The sequence below is a fragment of the Podarcis gaigeae genome (genome assembly GCF_964106915.1).
Source record: "Podarcis gaigeae genome assembly, chromosome: 3".
NCBI lineage: Eukaryota > Metazoa > Chordata > Lepidosauria > Squamata > Lacertidae > Podarcis > Podarcis gaigeae.
In genome coordinates this window covers 8,294,860-8,311,495 of record NC_139680.1, presented here as the reverse complement: position 1 = coordinate 8,311,495, position 16,636 = coordinate 8,294,860, and the positions used below count along the sequence as shown (strand labels likewise).

The following is a 16,636-nucleotide window of genomic DNA, read 5'->3' as shown; positions in this document are numbered from 1 at the left end:
CTGCCTTCCCTTGGACCGGAGGAATGACAATCAGTGTCATCATGCTCTCCTCTGCCTGTATTTCAGATGATGGCATGAGGATTCTTTAAAATGTATATCTGTGATAGTTGGTAACTCTTTTTTATTTTCTTCAGGGAGGTGTAAAGTTTCAGATTGATCTGAAAGATGGTGTTTCAGATTTCCAGAAAGAGAAAGAGGTATGGGCTATTATATGTTATACCAGGTTAGCCTAGAAAACGGTTTACCTGGAGAAAAACAAGCTAAGCCTCATAGATTGTTATGCTCAAAGAGAGGCCGAGATAAATGATTGAATACCGTGGAGAAGCACACTCCTCATTCATAAAGCCGTAATTTATTTTTGACGGTGGTTTACTGCTGCATGTGGGCCTATGTGCATGAATTGAGTAAGTTCTCAATGTGCATTGTTTCTTTTGATTTTAGGAATGTGATAAACTTAATGAAGCCCTAACTTTTGAAGATGGAGAAAACCTTAAGAAAAAACTGACAAACATCTGTGATGATCATATAGACAAAGCACTACTAGAATTACAGTGTTGGGAAACAGGTGTGCTTCTCTAAATTGCTAGACTTTTTGGTGTGCTGTTCCCATTACAGTGGTGCCTCGCAAGACGAAATTAATCTGTTCTGCGAGTCTCTTCGTCTTGCAGTTTTTTCATCTTGCGAAGCACAGCTATTAGCGGCTTAGCGGCTATTAGCGGCTTAGCGGCTATTAACGGCTTAGCGGCTTTAAGAAAAAGGAAACAAACTCGCAAGAACTCACAAGACGTTTCGTCTTGCGAAGCAAGCCCATAGGGAAATTCGTCTTGCGGAACGACTCAAAAAACGGAAAACTCTTTCTTCTTGTGCGTTTTTCGTCTTGCGATGCATTCGTCTTGCGAGGTACCACTGTAATCAGTATATAACAAGAATGGGTTCCATGCATAACTTCATTACAATATATGTGCTGAAAAATCAACCAATGGACCTTTGTGTCTCATAATTAACACCAGATTTTTATCCATTTAGATTTAAAAGCAATTGAAGGTAATCTCCTTTCCCTTAGGTGGTGACAATGAAGATGATGCCATAATAAACAGAAAACACTGGCAAACATCAGTCCCACAGACTCTTCTGAATCTTCTAGAAAATGCAGATATTTCCTCTACATCCACTACCATGGATGAAGCAGGTAATCTCTTGGGAAGCATTTTCTGAATGTTACTGACTCCACTTGGTTCTTTTAAATGTGAAATACAGTGGGCATTTCAGAAGGGTGCCCTACTGTGACCTGAAATATCATTTCCATAGTTCCCAAAGTGCAAGAGAGGCATCCCTAAAAAAGTACCGTATTTTTGCTCTGTAAGACACACCAGACCACAAGACGCACCTAGTTTTTGGAGGAGGAAAACAAGAAAAAAATATTCTGAATCTCAGAAGCCAGAACAGCAAGAGGGATCACTGCGCAGTGAAAGCAGCAATCCCTCTTGCTGTTCTGGCTTCTGGGATAGCTGCGCAGCCTGCATTCGCTCCATAAGACGCACACACATTTCCATTTAGTTTTTAGGAGGGAAAAAGTGAGTCTTATAGAGCAAAAAATACGGTTCTTGTGGGTGCTAAGCTAGACTATGAGCAGGCTGTTTCCTGACCATTCCTAGCCTAGTGTGCTTGCTCAGAGCTATTTGAATTCTACGTTTTGTCTGAAAAGGTCTGCAACCCGTCCTTTATTCCCTCCCTATCTCTATAGTCATCATCCATTCAGCTGTATTCAGCTGTTTTCTGAAATGGTTCATGAACCTCCTAACCCACCAGAGACCCCTAAGACTTGTTTTGTCTTAGTTTAGAAATACTTTAAACTATCATCTTCCTGTCCTTCAAATATTTTGTCTTTGGAAAAAATGTTCCACGGTGCTGTTGCCTGAGCAAAAGTGTCGGCAAATGAATGCACCTTTGTAGAAGGATGAATTATGATTACAGTGGTACCTCGGGTTAAGAACTTAATTCGTTCTGGAGGTCCGTTCTTAACCTGAAATTGTTCTTAACCTGAAGCACTACTTTAGCTAATGGGGCTTCCCGCTGCCACCACTGCGTGATTTCTGTTCTCATCCTGAAGCAAAGTTCTTAACCCGAGGTACTATTTCTGGGTTAGCGGAGTCTGTAACCTGAAGCGTCTGTAACCCGAAGTACCACTGTACAGGAGCAAGAGAGGAAGCAGAAGGCAGAAAGTTCTTGACATTTGGAGGTGAAATGCAGTGGGGCTAGTTTTACATGAAAGCCTTGATAATGCAGAGTGAGTGAACTAATGTATTATTATTTCTCAGTGGGCCAGGTTAGCTTGATGCCTCCAGAATTCCCTGAAAACAGGAGAAAATGGAGCCAAGAATCACCTGGGACACTGATGAACATGCTAGCTGAAGCAGAATGCTCCAGTGACACTTTATGCCAAGCCGAAGAACACAGTAAGTTGCTACTTACATATTTTGCTACTTGATAGTCACATCTGAGATTTATTTGACACTGCGTGCAGCTACTGAATATATCATGGACGCGGGTGGCGCTGTGGGTTAAACCACAGAGCCTAGGACTTGCCGATCAGAAGGTCGGTGGTTCGAATCCCCGCGACGGGGTGAGCGCCCGTTGTTCGGTCCCAGCTCCTGCCAACCTAGCAGTTCGAAAGCACAAAGTGCAAGTAGATAAATAGGTACCGCTCCGGCGGGAAGGTAAACGGCATTTCCGTGCACTGCTCTGGTTCGACAGAAGTGGCTTCATCATGCTGGCCACATGACCTGGAAGCTGTACACTGGCTCCCTCGGTCAATAAAGCGAGATGAGTGCCGCAACCCCAGATTCGGCCACGACTGGACCTAATGATCAGGGGTCCCTTTACCTTTTACCTTACTGAATATATCAATGCACTTAACCTACGCACAACAAGCACACAGATTGAGGGTGGAAGCTTGAACTGCCCTAAAACAGTTCATAGCTCAGTACACAATACTGAGCATAAAGAAAACAACAGGATGGTTTGAAAACAATCAGTCATGATATTTTTAACATACCATGATATAAAGACAACACGTAGGCATGAAGTAAATGGGGAAAGTTGCCTACAGTAAAATTGTGCCCAAACATCATATACAACCAACTATCAATTGCAGGATAAATTGGAAAGTTAAGAAGCTTCACGGTAATGAAACAATGTGAAAGATCGCCTAGTAATCCCAAACTTAATGATGCCTATCCAGGACCTTATGAGAAAGCTGTAGAGCGGGCTTCCTCAACCTCAGCCCTCCACTTGTTTCGAGACTACAATTCCCACCTTCCCTGACCATTGGTCCTGCTAGCTAGGGGTCATGGGAGTTGTAGGCCAAAAACACCTGGAGGGCCGAGGTTGAGGAAGCCTGCTGTAGAGTCTTATATATTTTTCAATTCCAGCAGAAGGCTCAGTTCAGTGTTTCAAGCAGAATTATTCCTCACTGAGCTTATATGAAGTTTGGTTCCTGAATATTAAAAAAGGTGGTCTCATTGAATCCTTGGTCTGAGCAAGGGGCCACCTCTATCAGGCTAGCAATAGTGACCACTTGTCCACTAACCCACCTGGAAGTACCACTTCACACAAACAGAGAGAGTGTCTTTATGCAAGGCATGCAAAATTGTGAATTTGGAAGCAGCCCCACATTTGGAAGGCAGTTCTCGGTGGGCTACCTCATGTGAACTGGCCCCATATATTTAGATTAGCATCAGGTACAGACCAAATGGCGACACATTGGCCAACCCTGCTCTGTAGGTTTACACACACTCCTTGCTGTAAATTCAAAGTGGCTTACAATCTTTAAAACACAATAAAACCAACTAAAACATTTTCTGCTTCAGAAGAGACAGTAACCCCATGCACTCCAAAAAATGATGAAGCTGATTCAGAAGCGAGTTCTGAATCAGAAGCGGATGCTGCTGTTGAAGTGGATGAAGAAAGGCTTGATCCAAGATCTGATGACGATGATACGTAAGTTGCTTCTTTGCTTTTGCTTCTTTGACAGTATCAGCATAACATAAAAGACTCTTATGCAACAGTATTTTTGAGCTGTTGAAACCTTTAGATTTGTGACAAATGTATAGAATGGGGAGAATCAGGAACCTCACCAATTTAATAGCATAGTTCCAGTTACAGATAGGTAGCCGTGTTGGTCTGCCATAGTCAAAACAAAAAAAATTCCTTCCAGTAGCACCTTAAAGACCAACTAAGTTAGTTCTTGGTATGAGCTTTCGTGTGCATGCACACTTCTTCAGATACACTGAAACAGAAGTTAGAAGATAACTTCTTCTAACTTCTTCTAACTGAAACAGGAGAACAGAAGATAACTTCCGTTTCAGTGTATCTGAAGAAGTGTGCATGCACACGAAAGCTCATACCAAGAACTAACTTAGTTGGTCTTTAAGGTGCTACTGGAAGGAATTTTTTTTGTTTTAATAGCATAGTTCTGTCTAGATAAATTAGTATTATTGCTTAAAACTAGGATGCTGTTTGCTTTGAAAGGTGTCTAACGTACACTTCAGCTCATGTTTAATATAAAGTACTGACAGTGGGCAAACTGATAATTTAGTAAAAATAGGTTGACTAGCAAGCTTTGTGAAGCTAAAATTCCAGAACTGAATACTTGGCTCTCAATCTCAACATTGTGTGAACCAGCACTGAAGGATGAAAAACAGGAGGAACAGCAAATACTTTTCATACTGCTCTTTGCTGACTCCTACTAAGAGGTCTCTCTTGAGCCAAAAAGTCTTAGGCACCCCTGGCTTAAACGAATAGCACTTTCAGACAGTCCTGCTGATGCCTTAAAGCTGGTGAGATGGGAACTCTGTACCCTCACAAGGTAACTGTGTACGGCCCCATTAACACATAAACCAGCTCTCACATTTTCAAAAAAAAAATTTTTTTTTGATAAATACTGGCCAGTTTAGAAATTCAACATTATGATAACTTGATCAAGAATCGTAAGTAATAGCCGTTTTATCCTATTAATTTAATCTGTTAATGCAGTAACTTTGAAGAATCTGAGGATGAATTGAGGGATGAACTGGTAGAATCCCTGGAAAAAGTAGTAACATCTCTTCAAGAGGAGATTATAAAAGCCCCAGCTGAAACAGAAGACACAGATGAAATGAAAAAAGCAGTTTCCAATGGTAACCTTAAATCCATTGAAAGTTTGGAAGAGGATGGTAACCTGACTAAAGACAAACAGGAAGGAACAATCAGTTAACACTCTCTTGGGGAATAGTTCCTTAAGAATGACTGGTAGCTAATGGAATGTGTTTTAAGAAATGGTTATCTCTTTCTAGGCTTATCAACAACTATTTGGGATCATAATTACAGAGGTGAGAGGGTACGGTCCAGGTAGTGCAAGGCATTTCAGTTTAACAAACTTTACATGACTGGTTCCTTGCATTTTGACATTATCTTTACAACATTTAGTTCCTCATTCTCCAGTTGCACATTATGTTACTTAGATATAAAAACATCAATAGGGGTTTGCAGCCCAGAACAAGTCAATGTCTTGATATGGAAGCACTTTATTAATCTTTCCCCCACAAGTCTTACTCGGCATAGCCTATAGAATAGAGTGGTGTGATTTTTTAAGGAAATGTCACCATGGCTATTTCCCTTGCATGCCTCCAAGGGTTGTCTTATAGTGGAGGAGTCAGTATGGAGGAACTCTTTCCTCTTTTGAGGTACTACTGCCACTCCCAGGTACCACTGCTTGCAGTTCAGGATTATAGGATGTGTGGTCTAGCAATGTATAGGGGACCCACAGTTAAGGAAGGCTGGTGTTCGTTTATAGCTGTATGTTTAGAGCTGCTATAGATCAGTCATCATGTCACACACCTTGTGTGATTTCTTATGATGATGCCTTACCAGATTTAACCAGCAGGATAAGAAATCTTTATTGAGGCTGTTCTACTGTAGACTACCTCAGGGGGCAGGTGATAATTCGTGAATAAATACTCCTCCCCAAAAATGTAATTGACACTAAACTCCATGTGAAGGCAGCTGTGGGGAACCTCTAGCCCTCCAGATGCTGCTGAACTACAACTCCCATCATCCCTGGCCAAAGGTTACCCACCTAGCTTTTATCTAATGTGAGGGTTTTCTGTATAGAAAATTCAGTTTTGTGAGGTTTCTGTCCCTATATTGAAGTAGAGCCTAGACTATATATATAATTTGACTTTCCAGGATCATTTTCATTGTACACTACTTCACAACTTCAGATAGCGTACAATTCTGGTTGATATTCAGAATCCACTGAGTCCTCCAAGGTCAGCCTTTTCATGACTCTGTATTCATTATGCCAAGCAGATCATTGAAATGGGAAGAAACTTTTTAGAAATTCACTCTTCAATTTCATATGTAGTTTTATGTTGATAAGTTACGGGGAAAATAATCTGGGACAAATGTAGATTCAACACTTGATGCCACAAATTCATTTTAAGATTAAACAGCTTGCTCTTTTAAGAAGCTAGGACTAAGTTGTCACCACTGGAAGCTGCTGTGTATATTTTGTAATATGATTATTCAGCCCAGCTACTAGATCCTTAAGCATATTATGTATCATTTCATATCTACTTGTGTCTATATATAAGTTTGGGAACATACACTGTCGGACTGTCATACAGGAATAAGATACCCTTTATTGTACAATAGAAATACAGCAACTGTATATACATAACGACTTATGTCCAGGTATCTATTTACAAAATGTTATTTAAATAATTGTTCCACAGATAATAGGAATGTTTCCTCAAATTCTTGTTCTGCAAATCTCTTCACTGACTGACGAGCAGTTTGTCTGATTTCTAGCCTTTTTGTAGGAGGCAATGAAAATATATAGGCCATAGTATCTGCATAGTCGTCTTCATTTTCTGCTAGAAATCCAGTAATATTTCCTTCATAGGGCACCACAATATCCAGCTTGGGGCCTCCAGAATTGTGAGCAAGGATAATTGTGCCAGCTGCCATACATTCAACAATTCCTATATGAGACAAAACAAGCTATTTTTAATTACAGTTCTCACCTTAATAAGGATTTCAGTGTCACTCTAAAAGCATGAAGAAGAAGAAGAGTTTGGATTTGATAACCCGCTTTATCACTACCCTAAGGAGTCTCAAAGCGGCTCACAATCTCCTTTCCCTTCCTCCCCCACAACAAACACTCTGTGAGATGAGTGAGCTGAGAGACTTCAGAGAAGTATGACTAGCCCGAGGTCACCCAGCAGCTGCATGTGGAAGAGCGGGGAAGTGAACCCGGTTCACCAGATTATAAGTCCACCACTCTTAACCACTATACCACACAAAATAGGCTGGATCCTGAGATCCCACTCATAGAAAAAGGTACTCCTCACACTGTTAGAGAACAGAGGGGAAGCAGATTTTGGGAACTGCAAAGGGAGGGTCCCTGAAAATCTTTTCCAGGAGTATGAGATAGTATAGGAAGTGGAATCACCAACCCCATCTGCTAAGAGCACATTTTCTTGGTAGAAGAAGTGCTATGACATTGGTTCAAAACCATAATGTGTACAAAATGGAAATGGTGACCTGTTTGCATTCTACAGCAAAATAGATCCCAAAGAATGATTCAGCAAAAGTGGCTGTCAGAATGATTGTCACAGGGATATGCAAAACTGTATCATGATGTGCACACACAGTTTTGTGGAAAGAGGCTACTTGTGACATCTCCCTCGGCTGGCTCATTGAGGAGATAGACATGTAAGTAGGATTTCTCTCAGCATCTGCATTCAGTGATGATAGTGAATTCCTCTTGAGCTTACAGGTTATGCTGACAGGTTTCAATTTTTGAAAGGGATACAGGTAGGGGGGAGAGAGCAACTGATTTCCCTTACAATGAACGAAAAAAATAGATGAAAAATCCATGTTTGTAACTTGGGAAAAGATAAAAGTCATTTCCAAGTAATCTAAACTGTGAGAGTTCAGCACTGGAACAAACAGCCAAATGAGTTTGTAGAATTTCTCTCCATTAAGATTAGCATTCAATATGCTAGTCAGGCATTATGTTGGGATATTTTTTAGGGTGTGATGTGCAATAAGGAAAAGAGATAATACTAAATTGGATCCCTTTCAAATTTACAGCTCCCAAGAATGCACAATATGGAAGTAGCTGAACACAGTATCAGTTTGATGGAAGAACAGATGAAAACAGCACTAAAGCACTTTATAAACTCATAAGTAGCCATGAGTTTCAACACCAGGAGCTAAAGAAATGATACAGCTGACTATATATAGCTCCACTTACCAATCCCAAAGTGTTCATTCCACATGGTGTGAAGTCCAATGGTGGCATCTGCCAGATGTTGCTTTAGCTCTTCAAATGGAATGTTGACTTTGAATTCTACCCTTTTTTCAATGCCCAAATCTTGACAGAGCTTTTTAAGTCCATTTACACGCTGCTCATCTTCTTGGTTACGACAGCCACCAATCAGAATGAGTTTGGGCAGCAGCTCCTGCCCTGCAGTCTTTTCCAGCAATTTAGCAAAGGCTCTGATCTGCAGACGATGGTCTTTCTCTGGCCTAAACTGGCTTACAGAAACAATAGTTTGCTCCACAGTGCTTTTTTCCTCACGGAGAGGAATATCCAAGAATGTCTGAACGTCACAAGGTGGATACACAACACTGGCGCGGTCACTGCACCTCCAAAGGGAAAGGATGTGATTGAAAGTCCACGAAGAATTAACCATGACAATGTCACTGCAAGAACCAACTAAGCCATATATAGAAGCAAAAATATAATAATATGTGAGTTTCAATTTACTCAATAGGGGATTTCTTGTGATGATTGCTGCATTATTAAATCGAGCATTCTGGTTCCTCACCACAGAAAGCATGTCAGTGCTGATTGTAGGATAATGAACATAACAGCCTATCCGACAACCTCCTAAATATTTAAAAAGAGGAAGTGTGAAAGCATAACCCATGGAGTCAATGTAGACATCGGGAACACAGTTCACAAGAGCTTCCCAGCCAAGAAATACAGATCCTAAGCTCTGACCCAGCAGTGTAAAATGTGGGTACAGGGAAGCTTCTACAAGATAGCGCCTTCTCAAAAACACAAATTTCACAGGTTGATTTAATCTGATGTTGAATCGTCTGTAAGCACCTTCAAGGATATTTTCAGCCGTGACACCAGCATCACCAGTGTAGACAACATAGGACACATCCTTGTACCTGAAAAATGAAATGTAATTTATCATCTTAATTTTACACTCAGTAAAAGAGTCCATTTATGGGAAGATGCTTTAATTTGATTGCCTTTCTTGGAATGTCTAAAACTGCAACCATCAGCCACTATTTATCTATCTTTTCTGTACAACTGCTAAGCTCTGTTTTCCTTGGATGCATACGTTTTGTTACTTGAAATTAAAAATCAATTAATAAAAGAGACTACGTCAAAAATAAAATAAAGCACACATGTTTAAAAGAGTTGTATAAATATGCTACAAATACATATAAAAAAATAAGGCAGGCACAATATCCAAGCAGGCTTGTTGCTGTTTTCTGAGCAAGTATTATATATATATATATATATATATATATATATATATATATATATATATGCAGGTTTTGGTGTCCTCGGGTGTCTTCCCGTGTAAAAGTTGGGGTGTCTAGGCGACGTTTCGACGAGGTCTCACTCGTCATCTTCAGGCTGGTGCTTTCGGCTTCTTGTTACTGGAACAGAGCGGGATCTCAATGTTTGAGTTCCTATAAATACTGTAGAGGGGGTGTGGTGTCTAGCCTCCAATGTTCTGGGCAGAGAGGAAGTTCCCAGGCTAGTGTGCCTTTTCTTCTTTTGTTCCTTAATTACTTGAGAGATACCTTGAGTGATTTCTTGAGTGATATCCTGAGTACCACTTAGGTGGGTCATTAGGTGTGGATTAGTTGCTAAAGTCTTTGTGTCTTGACCTCTTGAACTTTGTGAAGAGTTTTCCTGAGAAGATGGCTGTATTGCACTTAGTTGTGCTTTGGCTTGGCTTCGTGTATAGGGGCGAGCTGTGGTTTTGTGGCTTGTGTCAGCCAGATCTGTGTAGGGATTGCAGGGGGGTGCAGCATCCGGAGGTGCCACCATGGATTGGCTACTGGATGGTGTCAGTAATTCATCTGTGGAGAGGGTCTGGGTTTGGGTCTGGTGTGGTTGATTGGTGTTGGCGTTCTGTGTGCCTCTGGATCTGGTGTCAGTTTTTGTGGGGAGGGCTAATTTCCAGATGTCTGGCAAGCGGGATGTGTCGTCACGCTTGTTCATGTTGTGAGGGTGTTTCTCTATCTCGATGGCTTCCATGATTATTCTCTTGTGGTGATGTTCCGTGTTAAAGAGCAATTTGGAATCTGCAAAATTAATTTCGTGTCCTGTTTCTTTCATGTGTTGGAAAAGAGAGGAAGTTTTTTCTTCTTTTTTGACGGCATTCTTGTGTTCTGCGATACGTGCATTTATTCGTCTGTTTGTTTGTCCAATGTACGTGGCTGGGCAGACTTTGCAGGGTATTTCATAGATCCCTTGGTTTTCCAACTGGATTTTATCCTTGGGGTTTCTGAGGATATTGGCTATTTTTTGGTTGGTGCAAAAGGCTGTTTTGATATTGTGTTTATGGAGGATTTTGCTAATTTTATCTGTAGTGCCCTTGATATAAGGAAGGAGGGCCATGCCATTGTTTTCTTCTGTGTCTTGGTTTTTGGGGGGTGTTTCCTTTTGGATTAGCTTCGTAATCCTGTTTTGCTGGTATCCATTGGCAATTAACACATTTGAGAGATTCTGTAACTCAGTTGTCAAGTGGTCTTTGTCAGCCAGGCGTTTGGTTCTGGAGATGAGAGTCTTGGCTACGGAGTTTATTTGTGCAGGGTGGTGGTGTGATTGTGCATGTAAGTAGCGGTTGGTGTGTGTTTTTTTCTGGTAGATAGTGTGTCCTAGGGAGCCATCAGGTTTTTTGTAGATTAGGACGTCAAGGAAGGGAAGTTGGTTGTTGGCTTCTATTTCCATAGTGAATTGTATTTTGGGGTGTAAGTTGTTGAGATGTGTGAGGAAGCTATCCAGTTTTTCCTTCCCGTGTGGCCAAATTACAAAGGTGTCGTCAACATATCTGAGCCAAAGTTTGGGTTTGTGTTCTGACTTGTCTAAAGCATTGGTTTCAAAGTGTTCCATGTACAGGTTTGCGATGACCGGTGAGAGGGGTGATCCCATAGGTGCTCCTTCTATCTGTTTGTATCTTTGTCCATTGTGGATGAAGTACGTGTTGGTTAGGCAGTGGTTGGTCAGGTCCAAGATGTATTCGGGGGGATTGTATTTGTTTTGAATAGCTGTCAAGGCTTCATTAATGGGCACTTGTGTGAAGAGAGATACAACATCGAAGCTCACAAGTAGGTCATTAGGATGTAGGTTTTGCTTCTTTATTGTTTCTATGAACTGGAAGGAGTTTGGTACGTGTGAAGAGATGGATTCGACGTTTCGACGAGGTCTCACTCGTCATCTTCAGGCTGGTGCTTTCGGCTTCTTGTTACTGGAACAGAGCGGGATCTCAATGTTTGAGTTCCTATAAATACTGTAGAGGGGGTGTGGTGTCTAGCCTCCAATGTTCTTCCTCTCTCCTCGTCGAAACGTCGCCTAGACACCCCAACTTTTACACGGGAAGACACCCGAGGACACCAAAACCTGCATTCCTATACCCGTGAAAATCTACGAAAGCATATATATATATATATATATTTGCTTTCGTAGATTTTCACGGGTACAGGAATGCAGGTTTTGGTGTCCTCGGGTGTCTTCCCGTGTAAAAGTTGGGGTGTCTAGGCGACGTTTCGACGAGGTCTCACTCGTCATCTTCAGGCTGGTGCTTTCGGCTTCTTGTTACTGGAACAGAGCGGGATCTCAATGTTTGAGTTCCTATAAATACTGTAGAGGGGGTGTGGTGTCTAGCCTCCAATGTTCTGGGCCCACTCTGAGATCCCGCTCTGTTCCAGTAACAAGAAGCCGAAAGCACCAGCCTGAAGATGACGAGTGAGACCTCGTCGAAACGTCGCCTAGACACCCCAACTTTTACACGGGAAGACACCCGAGGACACCAAAACCTGCATATATATATATATATATATAAATATATAATACTTGCTCAGAAAACAGCAACAAGCCTGCTTGGATATTGTGCCTGCCTTATTTTTTTATATGTATTTGTAGCATATTTATACAACTCTTTTAAACATGTGTGCTTTATTTTATTTTTGACGTAGTCTCTTTTATTAATTGATTTTTAATTTCAAGTAACAAAACGTATGCATCCAAGGAAAACAGAGCTTAGCAGTCTGTTCCAGTAACAAGAAGCCGAAAGCACCAGCCTGAAGATGACGAGTGAGACCTCGTCGAAACGTCGCCTAGACACCCCAACTTTTACACGGGAAGACACCCGAGGACACCAAAACCTGCATATATATATATATATATACACACACACATACACACACGCATATTTAAGGACAACAGACCAAAGATGCAATACAGGTGTAAGAAAATAAAAAATGAAAAGCAAACAGTAACCGCAAGGGAAAACTGATTTTAACTGAGGAGTATCATTTTATCAACCCAGCTTGTCATTTTTATTGGCCACAAGCACATGTAAACACTAAACCATGGTTTATTACTATGGATGGACCCAATTATGTTTTAGGCTCATGCACTCCGCTTTCCCCTGCAACTGGGAAGCTATGATTTGAAGTTTGCCTGTTATAACTTGTCAACATAGTGTTAAACCAGCCTTTGCGAACCTGGTGTCCTCCACATGTTTTGGGCTACCACTCCCATCAGTCCTAATTAGTGAACTGGTAAAGGCAGCGTTAACCATGGTTTAGCATAATGTGTGAATGCAACCATTGCTTTCAGGAAATGAGGGATTAATGCAATCAACAAACATCACTGTACGAAAAGTGAAATGCATACTTACTTTTTCTGTAGTGCTTTTAGAGCACACCACAATACTCTCTCACCTCCTCCCCCTGCATTGCAGTATGGGTGAAAAAATGCAACCACAAGTGGCCTTTTTCCATCTCGCCCTGATGGAATTTGTTGTTTTTTCCTTTGCTGGAGCCATAGTCGTAAACCAAACAAGAACAGGAGCAGACAGACACATAAAAATCCACTTAGTAACAAGGCAGGGAAAGCCAATGAGTACAGCAATCTGAAATGAGAAGGAGAGGGAAGTGGAATTATAGCAACAATTCTGGAAACTATAAAGAAGTTCAGCAAGGAGAGCCAATGTTTGTTTCCATATGAAAACAGGTAATTGTTTTTGTTATGGCAACCCTATCTACATGGATGAAGCCCAGACTGAAGGGAAATGGAGGAGCCTGGCAACTGTACGAAGTATTTTGCTTCCCATACATGCTTTGGCTACATTCGGCTCAGAAATCTCTCCCACCTGCCATCAAACATCAAGTGGGTGGTGGATAAGAGAAGAAACAAACAAGCTGAAATTTAGCAGTCTTCATTTTGACAAAGGGATTTCTATTCCCATCAGAATGGCAAGCAAAGTCTTAACACAAAGCAGGGAAACCAAATCCAAAATTGTGCAGATGTATATAATGGACACAGGTAACTGAACAGTGATTTGAGCAAGAAGGGGCATGGCTGTGAAGGAGAGGGAGCTCTGGACTGGCCAGAAAAGGGAAAGAAGGGCTGGACTGGACATAAATGAAGAAGAGAGGACGAGCCCCCAGCAGTGATGGACAAGGCTGAGAATCATAATATTGCAGAGTTGGAAGAAACCCCAAAGGCTTTTTAGTCTAACCTCCTGCAGGATTAACATTCTATGGCTTTTTAAATGTGTGTGGGATGGCAGTTATTGGTTTGTTTTTGTTCCTGCTTTATTTTGTATTCTCATTTTGCATTTTTCTGCTGTGAACCACAGGTGAAGGGCAGTACATAATTTTAATAATTATTGTATAAACTTTTTGGCAGGACAACTCTGCATTGTAAAAACATGAAAGCTGGCAAATTTAACCCTGCTGCGTGGGAAATCCCTAGCAGACGACCACAGTGCCAAGTGACAGGTTGTATCCACAGCAGTGACCAAAGGAGGAATGACCGCTTGGAGGAGTGCAGAGAGAAGAAACGCCATGGTGCATCTGCATCAGCTCCACTGGCCCCCTTCCTCTGCCCCAGCTGCAAGAAAACACATATCTCCCGTATCAGTTTCTACAGCCACAGCAGGCACTGTAACTCTCCAAAGGTCTAACTTCACCCTGCCCCCCCCCCAAAAAAAGTGTGTTCCTCCACAGACTGTCAGTCAGGCAGATGCCAACAAGAATAAAACTAAAGAACCCCTTTCTTTGTATCATTTCCATTGTCCCTTTTTGTTTTCTCCTGGTACGTCATCAACCAAGATGGATCTGTCGGGATCTCTGCTTTGCCAAGCTGATAAAGCTCATCTTCCTCCGGAATTGCCCTCCCGACGAATAATTAACGACCTGAGCCTTTGATGAGGCCTCAGGTACATTCCCATTCAGCAGAGAATCAAAGCAGCAGAAGTGATGAGATTTATGGCTACATCGCTATGTTTTATTTCTTACTACGCAGACAGCAAAGAAATATACACCCTCTCTCTATGAAAGCAGAGAGCAACTGAACAACAAAGGAACAAAGGTACAGCAAACCAGTAACGTCACATCCATCTCCCATTCCTGTGAGACTTCCAACAGCCTGGACTGTCCCTGGAATGTAAACAGAGCCTTGTGACTCTAAGCAGCTGCTCAGTGGCAAACAAACTAGCAGGATCAAGGGGTCTGGAAACCAAGCCTTATGAGGAACGGTTGAGGGAGATGGGTATGTTTCTCCTGGGAAAGAGGAGATAGGATAGACATCTTCAAACATCTCAAGGGCTGTCACATGAAAGACGGAGAAAGCTTGTTTTATGCTCTGCCGGAGGACCAATGGCTTCCAGTTAGAAGAAAGGAGATGTTCCGACTCAACATCAGGAATAACTTTCTTTGACATTGAAATGCGAACCTGTTAAAGCTTCCACTTAAAATGTAACTGGGTAGGTTTAAAGTCGAGAAAGTAATCAGGGATGAAATATGTTGGCTTTATATTTGGAAATGGACTTTTACAATAACAGACCTCTTCGTAAGTTGTTGCCTCTCCTCCCTTGGGAGGTTTTGAAGCAGAGGTTGGCTGGCCGCCTGGATGCTTTAGCTCAGGGTCCCTTCCAACCATAGCTGTCAACTTTCAGATTTGAAAATAAAGGATCAGCAGCCTCACCTGTCCCGGGGACAGTCTACGGGGTATCTAACAATCCGGGATAGCAGCGGAAAACAGCACTGGAATAAGGGAATTTCCCGCAAAAAAAAAGGGAAGGTTGACAGCTATGCTTCCAACTCGATAGGTCATGGATAAATAAGACATCCCCTGGAAATAAGACCTAGCGCATCTTTGGGAGCAAAAATTAATCTAAGACACTTAGTTTCAGGGAAACACTGCTGGGCAGTGGGACAAACCCCTTCCCAAGTTGTTTCCTCTCCTCCCTTGGGAGGTTTTGAAGCAGAGGTTGTTGTTTTTTTAAATATATATATTTATTTGTTTGTTTTTGCAAAGAGAGAAAAAAAATCACAAAAATACACACTAACACAAGCACACATAAAACAGATAAAAGGAACAAAATAAAAATTCCAGTTTTTAAATTCATGTTTACAAAACTTTCTTTCTTGACTTCCTCACGCCTCCTTTTTTGTGTTCCTCTTTGTCCAATCAGATACAGCAAATCCTTACCCTCTTTAGAAACTCATTTCTAATTATTAAAATCCATTCTATTATGCCTCCAATCTTTCCTCCTTATATTTAAACACCTTTAGCATGTTATTTACTTTCGACATAATATGACTTTAGTCTTTCACCCTTTTTCTATTACACTTTTGCATACTTTTTAACACTGTATCACTAATGCCATATTATTTTCATATCCAACATCATTTTAACATTCATAAAGGTTTTGAAGCAGAGGTTGGATGGCCGCCTGCCATGCATGCTTAGCTGACCTTCCTGCACTGCAGGGGGCTGGACTAGATGACCCTCAGGGTCCCTTTCCAAAGCGATACCTCAGGCGTCGCCATGGCGTCCTCCCCGCCCGCAGAGTCCGCCGCAGGTGACGAGCGACTGGTTCTCCGCCTCCCGCCCCCCTCCTCGGGCCTTTGGCAGGCGAAATGCCTCTCAGACATTCGTCCCTCGGGAAGCGGCAGCAGAGACGCGCCGAGGCTGAGGGAAGAGGGGAAAAAGAGAGAGCAGCTCGCACCTGAGAAGCGGCCCGGCCGGGAAAGGCGCCATCGCGGAAGCCGCCGTCAGCTCCCGGAACCGGAAGTCGTGCTCCTTCTCCCCGCCTCTCCCAATCCCGTCGTCCTTCATGTTTTACCTCAGGGAGCAACGGCCATTTAAAGTGAGCGCCGCTCGCTAATGCCCGGCGGCAAACGGGCTCCCGCTCCAGAGAGGCGGAGTTAGGGACGGTGAAGTGTCTTATCTCCGCCCGTAAACGCCCACATTCATATGAAATGCGGGTGTTTAATTTTATTCTATGGCTCTAATGGAAACTGTATATCTCTGTCTGCGCGC

The 16,636-nt window shown here is 42.1% G+C and overlaps 3 protein-coding genes across 5 annotated transcripts in view; 2 read left to right on the top strand and 1 right to left on the bottom strand.

The window, feature by feature from the left end:
• The window catches only part of NEK5 (NIMA related kinase 5), a 24,273-nt gene extending 17,478 nt beyond the window's left edge, over positions 1-6,795 (top strand). For all 3 annotated transcript variants that reach the window (XM_083730228.1, XM_083730229.1, XM_083730230.1), the window contains exons 18-23: positions 135-197; positions 442-565; positions 1,064-1,189; positions 2,319-2,456; positions 3,870-3,999; positions 5,035-6,795. In XM_083730228.1, the coding sequence (XP_083586354.1) occupies positions 135-197; positions 442-565; positions 1,064-1,189; positions 2,319-2,456; positions 3,870-3,999; positions 5,035-5,254 (801 nt within the window). In that variant the 3' untranslated portion in view covers positions 5,255-6,795. The remainder of the gene's footprint in view (positions 1-134; positions 198-441; positions 566-1,063; positions 1,190-2,318; positions 2,457-3,869; positions 4,000-5,034) is intronic.
• ALG11 (ALG11 alpha-1,2-mannosyltransferase) lies at positions 6,661-16,636 on the bottom strand. Its single transcript, XM_083730472.1, has 4 exons — positions 16,323-16,636; positions 12,984-13,217; positions 8,300-9,228; positions 6,661-7,022 (listed from the first exon to the last, which is right to left on the bottom strand). Exons 1-4 carry the CDS (start codon positions 16,430-16,432, stop codon positions 6,751-6,753), a joined length of 1,545 nt encoding a protein of 514 aa, XP_083586598.1. The 5' UTR covers positions 16,433-16,636; the 3' UTR covers positions 6,661-6,750.
• ATP7B (ATPase copper transporting beta) overlaps positions 15,045-16,636 on the top strand; it is a 45,380-nt gene continuing 43,788 nt past the window's right edge. Inside the window, exon 1 of the mRNA XM_083729852.1 lies at positions 15,045-15,074. The gene's annotated coding sequence lies outside the window, so the exon portion shown is untranslated. The remainder of the gene's footprint in view (positions 15,075-16,636) is intronic.

What these genes read in the sequence shown, in the direction of transcription:
- ALG11 (XM_083730472.1), bottom strand. Translation starts at nt 16,432, where the DNA reads ATGAAGGACGACGGGATTGGGAGAGGCGGGGAGAAGGAGCACGACTTC. An exon ending in CCGGCCGGGCCGCTTCTCAG is followed by an intron (nt 13,218 to 16,322) that starts GTGCGAGCTGCT and finishes TTCTCATTTCAG; the next exon opens with ATTGCTGTACTCATTGGCTT. An exon ending in GAATGAACACTTTGGGATTG is followed by an intron (nt 7,023 to 8,299) that starts GTAAGTGGAGCT and finishes TGTCTCATATAG; the next exon opens with GAATTGTTGAATGTATGGCA.